The 17,365-nt window shown below is 40.8% G+C and overlaps 2 protein-coding genes across 2 annotated transcripts in view; both read left to right on the plus strand.

The window, feature by feature from the left end:
* Positions 1-17,365, plus strand: part of PRPF4 (pre-mRNA splicing tri-snRNP complex factor PRPF4) — a 46,459-nt gene that overhangs the window by 8,956 nt on the left and 20,138 nt on the right. Inside the window, exons 2-7 of the mRNA XM_089675194.1 lie at positions 10,301-10,469; positions 12,113-12,299; positions 12,469-12,556; positions 12,643-12,722; positions 15,431-15,524; positions 15,626-15,720. Coding sequence (XP_089531320.1) covers positions 10,310-10,469; positions 12,113-12,299; positions 12,469-12,556; positions 12,643-12,722; positions 15,431-15,524; positions 15,626-15,720 — 704 coding nt within the window. The 5' untranslated portion in view covers positions 10,301-10,309. The remainder of the gene's footprint in view (positions 1-10,300; positions 10,470-12,112; positions 12,300-12,468; positions 12,557-12,642; positions 12,723-15,430; positions 15,525-15,625; positions 15,721-17,365) is intronic.
* On the plus strand, positions 471-5,490 carry LOC149463612 (uncharacterized). Its single transcript, XM_089675195.1, has 2 exons — positions 471-556; positions 3,608-5,490. Exon 2 carries the CDS (start codon positions 3,609-3,611, stop codon positions 5,091-5,093), a length of 1,485 nt encoding a protein of 494 aa, XP_089531321.1. The 5' UTR covers positions 471-556; position 3,608; the 3' UTR covers positions 5,094-5,490.

Raw genomic sequence — 17,365 nt, forward strand, 5'->3', positions numbered from 1 at the left:
TGAGCTGCCACATGCACATAAAAATTTAGAAGGGTGTCAGAAAACTCGCTAATTTGGCAGGAAAACAAAAGAAAAAAATGATGTTTAGATATATTAGAATATTTTAAAAATTATTTCATTAAAGTCTACAAAAGTTGTGAGTTTTTAAATAATGGTAATTTACATACCTTACCATAGTTTAGCTTCCCAGAGGAGCCATTATTCATCATGGCATTGCTTTTCTGCAACAGTCTGTGAGCAGGCAAAATATGCCAACATAGCCAGCTGTCTATAGTGCTTGTCCGGTATTTCCACCTTCTGTAGGAATACAGTGTCCCCATTGGCATAATAGCAGAGTCTTTGGGCGTGTGTGTTGACTTTGTGCTCCCAATATCCATTGACAACACTCTGGCCTGCTCTGTCAGCTTAGTGCACTGTGCTATCATGAAAGTGGCTGGGCACACTCACTCCCACCCATTTATTATTGACAGGTCACTACTGCACTTACCATTGCAGTGCCATCAGCCAGATCACTGGACCACAGCTGAAATATTTAGAGCAGAAACGGGACACATAGGTGGGTATTGTTTCGCTGAATATTTTCTCATATTATATACAGTAATAATGTTAAATACCCAAGTATCTTGTTTAGGCTGGAAATATTAACACTTTTATACAGTTGTTTATATAAGTATGTGTATTAAAAATATATTACATTTGCAGGTTACTATTTATAGTATATTGAAGCAGTAGTAAACCGCAAGAAAAAAAAAAAAAAGCAATGGGCTACTGCAGGTTTAAGTCATAATGTACTAGTATTCACTGTGCCCTCTTCACCTGGTCTTCCTTCCAGGTTCATGGGCTTCAGCCGTATGAATGGCTCAGGCTGCAATTACATTACTTCCACGCATGCACGCAGGAGCTGTGAAGGTCTGGCACCATATGCCGTCCCTTCAGAGCGTATGTACTGGTGACGTCACCGGCTGCATTTTATGTAAATATCTCCTAAACAGTGTAAGTTTAGGAGACATTTAGTGTACCTACAGGTAAGCCTTATTACAGGATTACCTGTAGGTACAAGTTCTAAAGTGGACTTTACAGTCCTCGCCAAACGTTTTGAGAATGACACAAATATTAATTTTCACAAAGTCTGCTGCCTCATTTCTTATGATGGCAATTTGCGTATACTCCAGAATTTTATAAAGAGTGATCAGATGAATTGCAATTAATTGCAAAGCCCCTCCTTGCCATGAAAATGAATTTAATCTCCCCCAAATAATAGCACTGCCTTTCAGCCCTGCCACAAAAGGACCAGCTGACATGTCAGTGATTCTCTCGTTAACACAAGTGTCAATGTTGACGAGGACAAGGATGGAGATCACTCTGTCATGCTGATTGAATTAGAATAACAGACTGGGAAGCTTTAAAAAGAGGGTGGTGCTTGAAATCAGTGTTCTTCCTCTGTTAACCATGGTTACCTGCAAAGAAACACTTGCAGTTATCATTGCTTTGCACAAAAAGGGCTTCACAGGCAAGGATATTGCTGCTACTAAGACTGCACCTAAATCAACCATTTATCGCATCATCAAGAAGGAGAAGGAAAAGGAAAGAGGTTCAATTGTGAAGAAGGCTTCAGGGCGCCCAAAAAGTCCAGCAAGCTCCAGGATTGTCTCCTATAGTTGATTTTGCTGCGGGATTGGGACACCACCAGTGCAGAGCTTCCTCAGGAATGGAGGCAGGCAGCTGTGAGTGCATCTACACGCACAGTGAGGCGAAGACTTTTGGAGGATGACCTGGTGTCAAGGGCAGCAAAAAAGACACTTCTCTCCAGGACAAACATCAGGGACAGACTGATATTCTGCAAAAGGTACAGGGATTAGACTGCTGAGGACTGGAGTAAAGTCTTTTTTTCTGATAAATCCCCTTTCTGATTGTTTGGGCATCCTGAAAAAACCTTATCCGGAGAAGAAAGGGTGAGCGCTACCATCAGTCCTGTGTCACACCAACAGTAAAGCATCCTGAGACCATTCATGTGTGGTGTTCCTTCTCAGTCAAGGGAGTCGGCTCACTCACAATTTTGCCTAAGAACACAGCCATGAATAACGAATGGTACAAAAACATTCTCAGAGAGCAACTTCTCCCAACCATCCAAGAACAGTTTGGTGACGAACAGTACCAAAGTGATAACTAAGTGGCTTGGGGAACAAAACATCGAAATTTTGGATCCATGGCCAGGAAACTTCCCAGACCTTAATTGCACTTGTGGTCAATCCTCGAGGCGGGTGAACAAAAAAACCCCACAAATTCTGACAAACTCCAAGCATTGATTATGGAAGAATGGGCTGCCATCAGTCCGGATGTGGCCCAGACGTTGATTGACAGCATGCCAGGGTGAATTGCAGAGGTCTTGAAAAAGAAGGGTCAGCTTTGCAAATATTGACTCTTTGCATAAACTTAATGTAATTGTCAATAAAAGCCTTGGACAATTATGAAATGCTTGTAATTATACTTCGGTATACCATAGTAAAATCTGACAAAAATCTAAAAACACTGAAGTAGCAGACTTTGTGAAAAATAATATTTGAGTCATTTTTAATGGAAGCTGTACTTCCATTTTTTGATGATTTTTTGGTTTGCATAGTTTTTTCTCAAAATAAATTCTCAAATTGACCAGAATAAATGTGCCGTATTTAATGCACCTGTATGGTGGAGGGCACAGACACATCAGAATATAATCTGGATTTTTGTGCTTTTTAGAATTTCATACTTTGATTTATACCCCAGTACTTCCCTATAGGTGTACAGATCTTACCCTGCTAAGGTGTACATGTATAGAAAAGTATTGGAGGGTATACAGCTGAGCAGGGCATGGCAAATATTTCAGAGATAAGTTCACCTTTTATTTAAAATAAAAACACCCACACACCTTTTTGCAGGTGAAAAAATGTTCACTTTTTAGGTTGAAGCCTGTAAGGCACTAGGATCCTCCTTTGACTCTCAGTCAGCTGCCTGCCCGTACATTCCATATGGGCAAGCAGTTACTGAACTGCAGGCAGAATCGGTGAACTACAAGAGCACTCACCAGTACCCTTGTAGTTCATTGAGGACTACAAGCTATCTACCGCAGTGGCTGACAGTACATGTAGTTTATTAATTCACAGAACTCATGGAATGAATGATGCAACTGTGTGGACAGGACCCCACAGGTCTCCACTATTTTTAAACTGTGACGGTGTGGGGAGAAGATCTCCCACCTGCTGTACATGGGGGGGATCGGGGAGTGCAGGCAGGTGCTGTATTGTAACATACAGTTACATCCTAAATACGAGTGTAACATGTTACTAGAGTGAACTTAGCCTTTCAATGTTAGGAATACATATTTTTTTTTTTTTTTTTTATCTAGAGAAAAATAGAAGAGAAGCACCAATGTAGCACAAAACGTTTGACTCCTTTTATGTGTTGTTGTTGTTATTAGTATTCTTATTACTTTTATCAATAATAACTATATACATATGCTCCACTTTTTTTATGTTTTTTTGGGGGGTTTTCTTTTACTCATTGCCAACTTTCTTTCTTTGTATTCTATGAAATCTGCCTTAAAAGCCTACATTTTTTCTTTTTCTGCTAGGATGCCAGTGTGTATCGTAAAAGGATGTGCAACCACATCCAAAACAAAGCCTTATGATATAATGCTTCATTCATTTCCGAAGGAAAAAGAGCTGATAAAGCGATGGCTGCAACAGATGCATCAAGACCTTGGTGACTTGGAAGAATTTGCAGAAAAGGTTTTTACCAGTGCAAGAGGAAATTATCGAATGTGTTCTCTTCATTTCACCCGCGATGCTTACGAAAAGCGAGGATATAGCATTTTCTTGAAAAGAGACGCTATTCCGTCAATGTTTCCTAAACCTGAAGCAATTCAGCCTCCAGCTAAAAAATCAAGTGCCGCTTTAACCAATGAACTACATACAGGACATACCAGTTCCCTAACTAACATACAACTGCCTATTCGGCAAACAGTGCTGGGAAATTGTCAGCATAGTATGGCTCCTCAAATACAAATTAAAATGGAGGATGAGACATCATCAAGTTGCCTTTTTACCACAGAGTCACATATGGTGCCTTCTATGCCAGCAGCTACTCTTCCACCACCCAAACAAGAAACGGTGGTAGGACTTTCTCCACATGGATCTGTTGTGGCAGCTCAGATATGTATTAAAACAGAAGATGAAATATCAAGTACTTTTGTATCTGAATTAGATACAGCACATATTGCTCCACTGACTAATGTAGAAATGTCCAAACAAGACATGGTGGAAGATGTCAACCAGCATAACCTCTCTGTCCCACCTCACACCCATATTAAACCTGACGATGAAACTTCAGAACTGCATACAGTGTATTCTGTACCACCCACTAGCGTTGTACCACTCGAACAAGAAATGCAGGGGGGAATTAGCCAAGATAAAACTGGCATACCCCTTAAAATACATATTAAAAGTGAAGATGAAACTTCAGGTGGTTTCATAACTACTGAAATAAAAACGGTTCATTTTATGCCATCAACTGGACAGCTTCAGGAGTCGACCTCAGCCAGGCCGCAAAAAAGAAAAAGACTGTGTGCGCCAAGAAGTATAAAAACTATTGGAACTGTTACGGGATACTTTCCAGGACAAGTCCACAAATCTATACAATTTGACAGATCAATGGGTGCTAAGCATAGGAGTTTTCAGGTTAGGCTGAGACCTTTTCATAACTCGGTTGGAATACAATGTAATCTGGTCAAACTACCAAGTCTGAAAACAATAGCACATAGCCAAACTGAAACTGTGACTGAGTCTGAAAAAGCAACCAAAGACCTGCATATAACTCTTGGACAAACACCCAACAAGGAACAAATAAATGTTGATCCTACATGTTACGTTTCAACTCATCCTCCAGAAGCATTCGCTAGTTCTCCATCAACAATCTCCAGAGAAGAAACCATTGAGCAGCCATGCCAAAGGCTCTTACAACCCCAAGAGGACTTGGATGTCTTGCTGGGATCTTCAACACTAGAGACTCCAGACTCTCACCCATGTAGTAGCCTTCAAGACCATAATCAGGAGTTATAGCTAAAGGTTTATCTGAACATGACAGCAAACTTAAGTACATCGGTTACAGACATGTCAAAAGAACAATTCAAATTATATCCTGGAAATGAGGAGTTTAGAAATGTGCATTGATCCCAATCTCCTTATTTCTGAGCCTGAAATTCAAGAGGAACAATTGAAAATTCACCATTTTCAATTATACCCCTTTTCCCTAATTACAAAAAAGCACTTCACAGCTTCTCATTACCATGTCATCTGTTGCCTGTTAAAAACGTTGTCGACTAATGTTTAAAAGCCAACTATTTGGTGTATGTAAGATAGAAAGTTGTACATTTTACTGAAAAAAATTTTTTTGGGTTAAATATCCTAAGTGAATTTTAGTGTCATTACCATTTTGGATCTTTTTATGAATGTTTTCTAATATAATACTTTTTTTTCCCAAATCATGTATTCTTTATCTTTTTATTTATATTGGGTGTATTTGTATGTTGAAATGATACGTGTGCTGTATTAGACAAATATTAGAAAGCTGCAGCTCTGCTGTACTTAGCCTGCAGAAATGGTGATCCAGGTGCTTTCTAGAGTCCGGACTCTGCAGAATGAAAGAAATCCTTTATATATTATAAGAAATCCAATATATTCAAATTGATTGCTAACTTGTGATGGGGATAGAAGCCTTGGCTATCCTATGTGTAATTTAATTAGGTTTTAAAGCAGACTGGACATGAAAAACCATGTGCCAGTATATAGCACCGTTTTATTTGACAGTCTACTGTTGCAGATACTAAAACTGGAGAGTGCAAAATATGATGCAACTCGGTAATGTCATTAATGTGCCAGTATGCATCACATACTAGCATATTATGAGAGACTTACCCTGAAACAAAGCCTTCCAGCAGTGTGCTTTCACTGCTGACAGGGTTTCCATCTTCACCTGGTCTTCCTTCTGGGTTCACGGGCTTTGTCCGTTTGAATCAGAAAAATGAGGAAGGGTTGTAACAGCGCAAACACTGCAAAGTCCTGGGAAATGGTAGTATGGGGTGATCGTGGTATTAGTGGCTACTGTATGAAGAGCGTAGGATTCCGTGTGGCACTGAGGGCAAGGCTACCAAATAAGCTGTAGCAACTTCTGTAGATGAGAAAAAGGAGAGAAGCGCCTCTAAGTGCAATAAGTCTTTTTATTCAAGTCTAAATGTAGAAACACTCACATGTGTGACGTAATCATAAGCATAAAACCCGTGGTTAACAATAGTTAACGGTGGGGTGGTAACCCGGGTGAAGAGCCGTCATCTCTGCGATGTGGGGAGGTCAGCTCTCGGCTGGAACAGCGTGGTGGCTGGAGGGGAACAGCGGTGAGGCCGGCCGGCGTGCACGTCCTCCCTCAGAGCCGGATGGAATGTACGCTGGAATGTAGCGGCGGTGTGGCTGTGATGACGTCAGATCCCAGGGTGCACTGCGACGCGTTTTGGAGCATGCACTGGCCATGGAAGGCGGAAGTGTACTCCTTTTTCAAGCAGTTTTTCTTTGTCAGTTTGAATGGCCAACCCGCGATGACGTCACTCCTGCGCATAGGAGTCCCGGCTGCGACACAGAGCTCTGAAGTAACAGCATGGGTATGCGGTTCCTTCAGAGCACATGTGCCGGTGACGTCCCCAGCTGTAGACATTGAATATCTCCTAAACGGCATACGTTTAGGAGATATTCCTTGTACCTACAGGTAAGCTTTATTATAAGTGTCCAGTGGGAATTTTCTACCACTTTATTGAACAAGCAGAAGTGAGAAACTGATTGGCACAACTGCACCAGATTCTGCGTGCACTGGCTTTAGTAAATCTCCCTCACAGAGTCCCAGAAAGTAAGGTTTGAGGGAAGGCCCTGCTGGTATTTTCAAGTGGAGTGTCTATTTCAAGAGCACCTATTGATTCATAGAAAAGGTTCATCTTCCCTGCCCTGGCCCATGTATGTTGCATGAGTCACAGAATTGGCTGCTTTAATCTGAGTCTCATTACATGTGTGTTTATTTTGAGACCGAGTCCCTTTTAAGTTTCCATAAGACCTTTTAGATTACAGGGAAATTGGCCCCTTTCACATGGGCATTATGTTTTTTTCATCAGTTCAGTCACATTTTTCCAAAGAAAAAACATCAATTTCTACATCAGTTTTTTACATCCTTTTACCGATGCAAAAATGGACCGTATGTCCGTTTTGTATCCATTTTTTTGTCTGTTCTGTTTTTTTTTACAGAAGAAATATAGGGCTTTCTTCCGTTCAAAAAAAACAGATGGTAACGATTGCGAACATTAACGGATGTAAACAGATGATCATCCACTAGTCCATAGAAATACATGGGTGTCCATTTTTCATCTGTAAACGGACGGATGAAAAACAGACATACGGAACACCCGTGTGAAAGGACCATATGTGTAGATTATTCTTGGAAGTGCTTGATTTACTATTGCTACTTTTGTTTATTTACACATTTAAAGCCCAACTCCAGTTTTGATGCTCACATCGGAAAGATGTTCATTCACTTCTTGTCCTGATGACAACAGTGATGAGAAAAGCTGCACAGTGGGGGAAACAGAGTCCAAAAAACCTCACCAATACTGTATTTGACTTCTACCAACTCTAGTAAAAACAAAATTTAAACATAGTTTCAGAGGTTTTTGGGGTTTGTTAGAAATGTTGGCATATTTTGTAAAGATGTACTGTGCATGGGGCCTTTGGAAGCTTGCGTTTGGTACTTCTGACAAATACTATAATTTGACGCAAAACCTCGAAATGGTAATATAGTTGCTGCAAAATATGTTTACTGAAACCTGACTGATAATTGGGAAACAATCAACTGTCAAAAATGAATTTATATGGATGATCTTTTTGTTCTTAAAATGAGGATAGTAACAGGCTGACCGATCAGCACCTAGCTGAACCACTGGTGTATGGTTATTGGAAGAGCTTGAATTTGTCCAGTATTTCGGTGGCTGAAGCTCCTGACCACCATTTTTGCAGTTTCCTGAAATGTGTCCATTTGTTCAATTTTTTCAGTAACCTCCCTCCTTTTATCTTGCCCATTTTGCATCCAATCTCTGTGGTTAGTTTCTGTGTTCTATAAAATTTTACTTAATTGCTATAGGAATGTGTATATATTGTAAATCATATATTTTCTGTTTTTTTTTCTTTACATGTATAAGTTGCTAATGAGTGTTTTATAATGTGTAATAAGTGACACATCTACCCCTTTAATTGGGAATTTGGTAACTTCATGTTTTCTGCTGCTACTTCCACCTAGCAAGCAGTCTAAAGTGGCAGTCCTCAAAGTTCTTTTTTATAGTTTCTCTACCCCTAAATCATTGCCTAAAGGTCAATGCTACAGTTTTCAGATTTCCTCATTCCCCTCACTAATTTGTCACCTTGTCAAAATCACTTTAGTCCCACCCTCTCTGCAAATGTAGAATGTCTCCTTGCCATTTTTTATTAAAGCCTAACTCCAGCCTTTTAATGGTAGTTTTGAATATACTATGGATAAAGAAATTTTTTTTTTGTCTCTGACCCTATTGGAAAGTTTTTTTTCTCATTTCCTATCCCCGTGATACTAGCACAAGACATTGGGGGGGTTGGCATTCGTTTAGGAACTCACAAACAGCAATAACGTATGTCCAACGTGTAACCCTTTCTTAGGGCTCATGTACACTGCAGCTGATAAACTTTTTTCAGCAACCCCTGAACTCACCCTAATGTTTTCCTATGTGTCCATGTACACATCTTCGTTTACAGGCATTTGAATTTACAGTCTTTTTTTGAACGCAGAAAACTTGCGTTCATCAGTTGATTTTATCAACGCTTCAAATGCAAAACGGTTGTAAACACGGCTAAACATGGCAAAGTGTTTTGCATCTGAAATTTTTTTTTTAACTCTTCCAGTTCCCAATGCTGTCCAGAGCCTTTTTTCATCATGAAAAATACATGCAAAGCGTTTTCAAGGTACTCAGATGGACAAAACACTGAACACAGGATGTTCCTACCAAGCTTGTCACACATTGTAATGACCAATTCACACCTCAGATCTCTCCCATCCTTGGAAACAAAGGATATGTTAATGACCATTCACACCTCAAATTCCTCCTGAAGACCCCCTGCCAGGTGGCCTTAATGACTCACTCCAGCAGAAACCTTTCCCACCCTTGGAAACAAAAGAAATGTTAACGAGCAACTCACACCTAGCTAATTTCAACACCCACTGCTGTCTCTTCTTCTACTCTCTGTATTTCTCTGAAACAGTCCGAAATAGTAAATAATTTACCACTTTTCAGTGCATTCTGGGCATTTTGGAGGTTCTCCTGTGCTTATCTTTAAAAAACCACTTCTAATCGCAAACGCATTATGCAAACGCGTCTAAACAGATGTTTTTTAACCTACGTTTTTCAGCAGTTGGTTTCCATCATTCAGAAGTGTCCCGTGTACATGGGGCCTTATGCTGCTCTAAAGCTGGTTGTTTTTTTTCTTCTCTGACCCCTTAGAGTGATTTCCCATCACTACCTGGTCATTACTACCTGTCTTTAAGGAAAGTTAGAAGTTTACTCAATAGAGACAGAAACGGTAATAAAAACCTAGCAGGGCCTCTAGCCCCTCATTGCTTTTTTCCTCAAAATGAAACAAAAAAGTTTTTGCTGGAGTCACTCTAACCTGAATGAAGGCTTTGGAAAAATGGTATCCTTACTGCTAGGAATACCTAACACCCACGGTGTTGATCAAGAACTGCCTGATATTAGATGTGGTATCCTGAATGCTAGTGATAGATCAGCACAGTGCAAAAGTCTTTTTTCTTCTGGTGTTAATGATAACTTTGTTTGCGTTGGCTTAGTTCTGGGAGATTCAGGAGGAGAGTAGCAGAAAGAGAGTACAGAAGAGAGTAGGAAGATGGCTAGGGGAACCACCTGTTCCATGCCTGCGGACCACAGTTTGGGAAACATTGGTCTAAGACAACCACAATTTCAAGATCTAAATAGGTTTACAGCAGAGTAATCGGTGCACATTTTGAGTGTAGAAAGAAACTCAACACAAACACACAAAACGAACTGTACAAACTCCATGCAGATCGTGTCATAAGAGAATCGGTGAAAGTAAAATTCTATGTGTGTAGTACACTGTTGACAAAGTTTTAGCTTTATCATAGATCTATTAGGCTTACAAGTACTTTCCTTGAACTGTTTGATGATTTACATCCACAGGCCTAAAAAATGTCAGACGACGAAGGTGCCCCAGTGGTGAAGAAGTCCCGTATCTTCTATGGCAGTTTGGCAGAAAAGGAGAAGGAGCGTCTTAACAAGGGAGAATTTTCAGTGGGAAAGACAGCAGTGAAAGCTGGGATCGATGCTGGGAACATTAACGTCGGGTCTGGTGAGGAGATGGATCTCTTGAATAGTTGTTTGACAGTAAATGATGCACTGCACACAGTCACTAATCCTGAGAATTATAATGCACTGAGGGTTTCCAACAGACAAAAAAAACCCAATGTTTTAAAACCTCAATCCACTTGATGCTGGTATTTGTTGGTTACGAACAGGAGCTTGTGAGTTGACTAAGCCATTGACTTTCTGCTTATTTTGGGGACATGCCACCTGCAGCCAAGGTAGTTTATTAAAGTGATTGTAAAGCTTTAGTTTTTTGGGTTTTTTTAAAATTAAAATAACAAGCATGTCATACTCAGCTGCTCTGTGCAATGGTTTTGCACAGAGCACCCCTGATCCTCCTCTTCTTGGGTCCTCCGCCAGCGTTCCTGGTCCCTCCTCTTCAATGAGTGCCCCCATAGAAAGCTGCTTCTTATGGGGGCACTCGTGGGCCCACTTCCAAGCCCCGCTGCCTGCGTTTATAGACACAGTGGGGCTTGGCCCTGCCCCACGCCTTGTCATGGAATTTGATTGACAGCAGCAGGAGCCAATGGCTTCCTTCAACTACCAAACTGCCCTGTGAGGAGAGTGAGATCTGAGAGAGCCGCTGCACTTGTGCAAAGCGCTGGATTGAGATCAGGCTCAGGTAAGTATAAGGAGGGGCTGGGGGGGTTCTAGCCAAAGAAGGTTTTTTTGCCTAAATGCAGAGAATTAAGGTAAAAACCTTTAGGCTTTAGAACCTCTTTGACTACCATTAAAATCGTGATACCTTGGGGGTATGAGCTTTAATCCTGTGTACTCTTAGTAAGACTACCCTAATGGCCAATGGACATGCAAGAAAGCACAAATCATATGTCTGTTTTGCAGTGGCTTTCTAACAGCTGGATGGATTCACTTCCAAATGATCATACCAGTTTAGACATTCGTTGGATAACTGCCAACAAATGCATATGGGGTTGAGGATTGAAGACACAATTACTGAGTGTACTAGACTGGACAGAGTGAATGCTTTGTTTCTCTGTGTCTGTTGGCAATGGCCTTAACTGGGGGCCCAGATGCAGGGATTATGCCACCAGAGTTTCCCAGAGATGCATGAAGTTGGCTGATCTTTTATTCCACTGACATCTCTCATATTAATACTGAGTGGACTAATGTTTACATGTGTCTATCTGACAATGACGTTCACTGCAATGCCAAGAATAATTATAGACTGGTAAAGATGGAAAATGGCTTTTGCAGAAACCAAACTTCATTTTTACTCCTCTTTTTCTGTATATTTTGCTGGAGTGCACTGCAGGGGTGTAGGTGAAGGGAGCAGCTCAAAATAAACAGGCTGCATGTCATTTGTAGCCAGGATAGCTCACTGTTGATCTTTGCATGGATTACCTCTTTTCTTAAACTGCCATATGCTTATTTTTGCTTCGCTGCTTATTTAGTTCTAGCGCTAAATCACCTCAAATCTGAACCGCAGTTGTGATAGATTTAATGCTGTGTCAACAGAGTAGAAATAAGCACCAATACATGTCTGGCCATAGTGTTAGCCCTCATCAGTTTCCGGAGCTTTTGTAGCTAGCTTACATAACCCGTTTAGATTTGTGCTGATCTGCTCTCTCCTTCTTCTGTGTCTCTAAATTCCCACATCTCTTTTCTCAGGAGAGTCCTTTGACATAGATGAGCACATCAGTGAGAGGCAGGCAGAGGTTCTGGCTGAGTTTGAGAGGAGGAAGCGGGCCAGACAGATTAATGTGTCCACTGATGACTCTGAGGTGAAGGCCGGTCTGAGAGCACTCGGGGAACCAATCACACTCTTTGGTGAAGGTCCAGCTGAGAGGAGAGAAAGGTGAGGACAGCTATATAATTTCTGCAAAACTTTGCGGCTGTGGCAACTGTATCCCCAATCTGCTGCTTTTGCAGCTTAGGGGGGTACTGTTGGGGGAGCATTATATTCGGCTTAAGATACAATATGATCAGTACTTTTTATGACTCCTGCAGTGTTTCTGCATCCTCAGGTTGCGGAACGTTCTCTCTGTTGTTGGCACAGATGCTTTAAAAAAGACTAAAAAAGAAGAAGAGAAGACTAAGACATCAAGTGAAGAGGTACAAAAAAAAAGCTTTCTAATGCTTTGTAGGTGCTTTGTGTAGTGGTCACTATGTCAATTTACACACACATTTTCCTTCTTTAGTATCAAAAGACATGGTATCACGAGGGCCCTACCACCCTGAAAATTTCCCGTCTGTGGATTGCAAAATACTCCCTTCCACGGTACGTATGTATGTATGGTCTTGATGCTTTCGTGAGTAGCAATTCTCAACTTTTAATGTTAAATATCTCTTTAGTTGTGACTAAAACTGCAGCCTGCTACAGAGAAAGTATAGTATATTTTCAGTTCTTATTACAGCATTTAAAGAGGAGTTTCAGTGTTCCCCAAAAAAATAAAAGCTACAAATAATGTAAGCTTTAATAAAAGGACACTTACTTGTACAGGGAACCAGCCCCACTCGGACTGGTTGTTTGCTGGTCTTCGAGGCACTGGCATGTTTGCTAAGTCTTGTGGCAGACAGAAGAAAAGAGGCAAGAGGCGCCCGTCTGAGTGTAGTAATAACACTGTATTTAATAGCAAAGGTTTAAAAAACACTCACAAAGGAAGTAATAAAACAAGCTCATCTGTGTATATGAGAGATGACCGTTCCTCAAAACCTTTTTGCTTGCACCACCGGTGGTTAGTGCATTAGCAGCTGGTCTGATGGAGATGGTGGGAGACATTGTAGTGGTCAATTCTACAGAGTGGTGGTGTTGTAGAGGCGATCCACAGTGGATAGGCTCTACAACACCATCACTCTGTAGAATTGACCACTACAATGTCTCTCACCATCTCCATAAGACCAGCTGCTATTGCACTAACCACTGGTGGTGCAAGCAAAAAGGTTTTGAGGAACGGTCATCTCTCAAATACACAGATGAGCTTGTTTTATTACTTCCTTTGTGAGTGTTTTTTAAACCTTTGCTATTAAATACAGTGTTATTACTACACTCAGACAGGCGCCTCCTGTCTCTTTTCTTCTGTCCCTGCATACAGATCTGGCTTGCTCCGAGGATGGCTGCTGTCTTTTTGTGCTAAAAAGATTCCAGGTAGATTGCCTGAGAGATTCTTATAAGGACTTATTGTACACCAATGCATTTACACACCCTGTTTTAACCACTTCCTGTCCGGATACTTTTACCCCCTTCCTGTCCAGGGCAATTTTTAGCTTTCAGCGCTATCACACTTTGAATGACAATTGCGCGGTCATGCAACACTGTACCCATATGAATTTTTTACCATTTTTTTGAGACAGATAAAGCTTTATTTTGGTGGTATTTATTCACCGCTGGGATTTTTATTTTTTTTACTATGTAAATGAAAAAGTTCAAAAATTTTTAAAAAAAGTGTTTTTTTAAATAAAATTTTGCAAATAAATAATATTTCATCATAAATCTTAGCCAAAATTTATTCCGTTATTTTTTTTAGTAAAAAAAAAATCCAAATTAGTTTATAACCAAAAATTATAATTTTTATGGTGACACTGTACTACTTGTGGAGGGTGATGAAGATTTTTTTTTTTTTTTTTTACACTGATTGCTTTTACACCCATATAGGATGTAAAAGCAATAATTTCTCTTTCTCTCTGTCTGCATTCCTGCAGTCATTGAGAATTACTGAGTGAGCTGTGAGTGGTCACAGCTTGTCACATGGTACAAGGCTGTTGTGAATAGCCTTGTACCATGTGACCTCTGTGATCATTCACAGATTTCACACATAGTAAGCAATGATGTCACAAGTGACATCTTGCGTACTACTTTGCATGTGATCACTGATTCGCCAATCAGTGATCACATGATCGGGACCTCGTACAGAGGTCCCGTCCGACGATCGGTGTTTCACTGTGTCCGGAGGACACAGCGGGCACCGGATCGCGGTGGTGCGCGCTCCCAGGGAGCGCGCACAGCTAGAAAAGGCGGGTGCCGTTTATGGATGGCAACCTGCCCCTGGACTGCCACCGCCCTGCCGTTTATAAACAGCAGGCGGACGGCAAGAGGTTAAGTACTTCTATGCCAATATTGCCATTATCTTTTACTTTATCATTTTTATTCTTTTTACTCTTACACTACTTTACTCTTATGTGCCAGAGTTACTTGTTTTTTACGATAAGTCTTGTGGCTTCACAGCTGACTTCCCACTGCACATGCACCACGCTGCACTTTTGTGAATGGTCCTGCAGCCTTTTGGGACCTGTGACGTGTCCCAGAAGGCTGCGGGCAAAGAGAGGGCTGAACTTCCACTCAGATTGCCTAGGCAGTCTTGGTAGAAGTGGGAGCCAGTACCTCCCCATCCAAAAAAATATGTGTTCAAAAGCAGTAGAAGAGGGAGGAGGCAGAAAAGGGAAACCTTTCCCTTTTGGGATCTTAGGTGCACACTTAAGTAATCGTGTCTTGCTTAGTCTGCTTGCCCTTATAAATACTGGAAGTACAGAATGGATAGCAAAGGCTCTGGTGGAGTGGAAAACCTCACTGTTTAGTTCACTTTGTACCTCCTAACTTTTTACTGTGGAGATGTTGAAATGAGGGACTAGCTTATATGTCAAGAGAAAGTGGCCACCCCCTCTACTGACATAAATATATGGGCTGCCTTTGATGACCACCTAATGAAAACACTAACTGCCTAGCTGACCACCTAATGAAAACACTAACTGCCTAGCTGACCACCTGATGAAAACACTAACTGCCTTGCTATGTGCTTTAAAAAAGAAGAGAAGACTAAGACATCAAGTGAAGACTAAGACATCAAAAATAGCATTTCCAGGAGAGGTCAGAAGTGACAGCTTACATTTTTTTTCTCAGCACAGTTTTCCTCTACAGCAAACTAGATTTGGTGATAAGAATCTTTATTGCAATTCAAAGGATGAATTTTCCCATAATACTTTTCTTTCCAGGGCGATGGAGCGTCTGGAGGCTGCCCGAGAATACCGGCATATCCCAGAATCCACAAGGACCTCTCAGAAACAAGAGCTTCACAAATCTCTCAGAGTAAGCAAATGTTATTTGGAGTTGGAGCGTTGACCAGTATGGTTGCACATTGTATTGTAAGGTGTTTAATGCTTGCTAATCTGCTTTTTTTTATGTTACAGTCCCTTAACAACTTTTGCAGCCAAATTGGAGATGATAGACCTTTGTCATTTTGTCATTTCAGTCCTAATTCTAAACTCCTGGCTACAGCATGTTGGTGAGTGGGGAAGGTGCAGTCCTATGGAAGGGCTTACATTCCATTCTTACAGGACAGCTAAAGCAAAAGCTATATGCATTTCAGAAAAAAGCTGCAACTAATAATAGCAGATATCTATATAAAAGTCCTATGCCAGTACAGAATCAGATATTTGTTTGACCTTTGTTTAGCTTTGTTGCTCAGCCTTTTGCTCTATGGTATGTAAGCTGCCATTGAGGGCTAAAGGAGGTACTAAAATGAAAGCTAACCATTTTCACTGTATCATTACTGGACATACGAATTCACATTCTCCTGTATATTTATGTGGTGGGGCAGGTGTGGGCAGAGGAGTTGAAGCATGCAGTTGCAGCTGAACTGGTTCGTGCCATATCTGTGACAGACGTGGCATACAACAGGGAACAGATCACTCCGAATTAACAAGGGGGCACAGCATCTGCTGCATTTTTTCAGCTTAGAAGAGTGGTGCAGGCTTTTTTTCTGCCACTCTTTGTTGATTCCCTCATAGAGTGATAGTGTAGACCAAGTTGTTCATAGAGTCTGCCTTTTTTTTTTTTTTTTCCTTGATTTTAACTTTTTTCCTGCTAATTGAGTGTGCTGGAAAATATTTCCATGCCAATACCAGCTAAAATTTTAATTTTTTTTGTTTTTTCGTTGAATCATTTGATTCATGAAAAAGGATTTCTAGATCACTATAAACATTATCTAAAGAGGCAGCACTACTTTCCAGCTCAGTTTTGTCTGATTGAAACTTTCTACTGAGCTGTGTGATGAGAGAAGTCACTGCTGTGATGACTTATGCAGGCCATAGATGGGTCGAAAATCGGCCGATTTTCGGATCGTTAGTGGGCTAATTGTTCGGCCGTTTTTCTGTATTTTGGCAGATTTTTTTATCGGTAAAGTTGGAAAAAAATCGGCCGACTTTGCCGATCGGCCGATTTTCGCGGCAATTATGGGCAAATCGGCAGATCTTTTACCGATAAAAAAAATCTGCGCATGAGCAGTGACCGGCAAGAGGAAGACAAAAAGAAGAAGAGGATGAAGAAGAAGATGAAGAAGAGGAAGAAGAGGATGAAGAAGAGGAAGAAGAGGATGAAGAAGAGGAAAAAGAGGATGAGAAGAAGAAGAGGATGAAGAAGAAGAGGATGAAGAAGAAGAGGATGAAGAAGAAGAGGATGAAGAAGAAGAGGATGAAGAAGAAGAGGATGAAGAAGAAGAAGAGGATGAAGAAGATGAGGAAGAGGATGAAGAAGATGAGGAAGAGGATGAAGAAGATGAGGAAGAGGAAGATGAAGAAGAGGAAGATGAAGAAGAGAAAGATGAAGAAGAAGAGGATGAAGAAGAAGAGGATGAAGAAGAAGAGGAAGATGAAGAAGAAGAAGAGGATGAAGAAGAGGATGAAGAAGAAGAGGATGAAGAAGAGGAGGATGAAGAAGAAGAAGAGGAGGATGAAGAAGAGGAAGATGAAGAAGAGGAAGAAGAAGATGAAGAAGAGGAATTCCAGACCGGCAAAAAGTGTCCCTGCAGAGAGCTCCGCTATTTCTTTGACAGTTCCTTGACATTTATAGCAGTTGCAACAATGTATCTATTTGTTTCCGAATAAAAACATCTGTATCCTAAATGGATACAAATAGATACATTGTTGCAA

Source organism: Staurois parvus, unplaced genomic scaffold (assembly GCF_062004578.1).
Source record: "Staurois parvus isolate SC_StPar_1 unplaced genomic scaffold, SC_StPar_1.0 ptg000154l, whole genome shotgun sequence".
NCBI classification, from domain to species: domain Eukaryota; kingdom Metazoa; phylum Chordata; class Amphibia; order Anura; family Ranidae; genus Staurois; species Staurois parvus.

Excerpts from the sequence above, each read along its gene's own strand:
- LOC149463612 (XM_089675195.1), top strand. The coding sequence starts at position 3,609 with ATGCCAGTGTGTATCGTAAAAGGATGTGCAACCACATCCAAAACAAAG.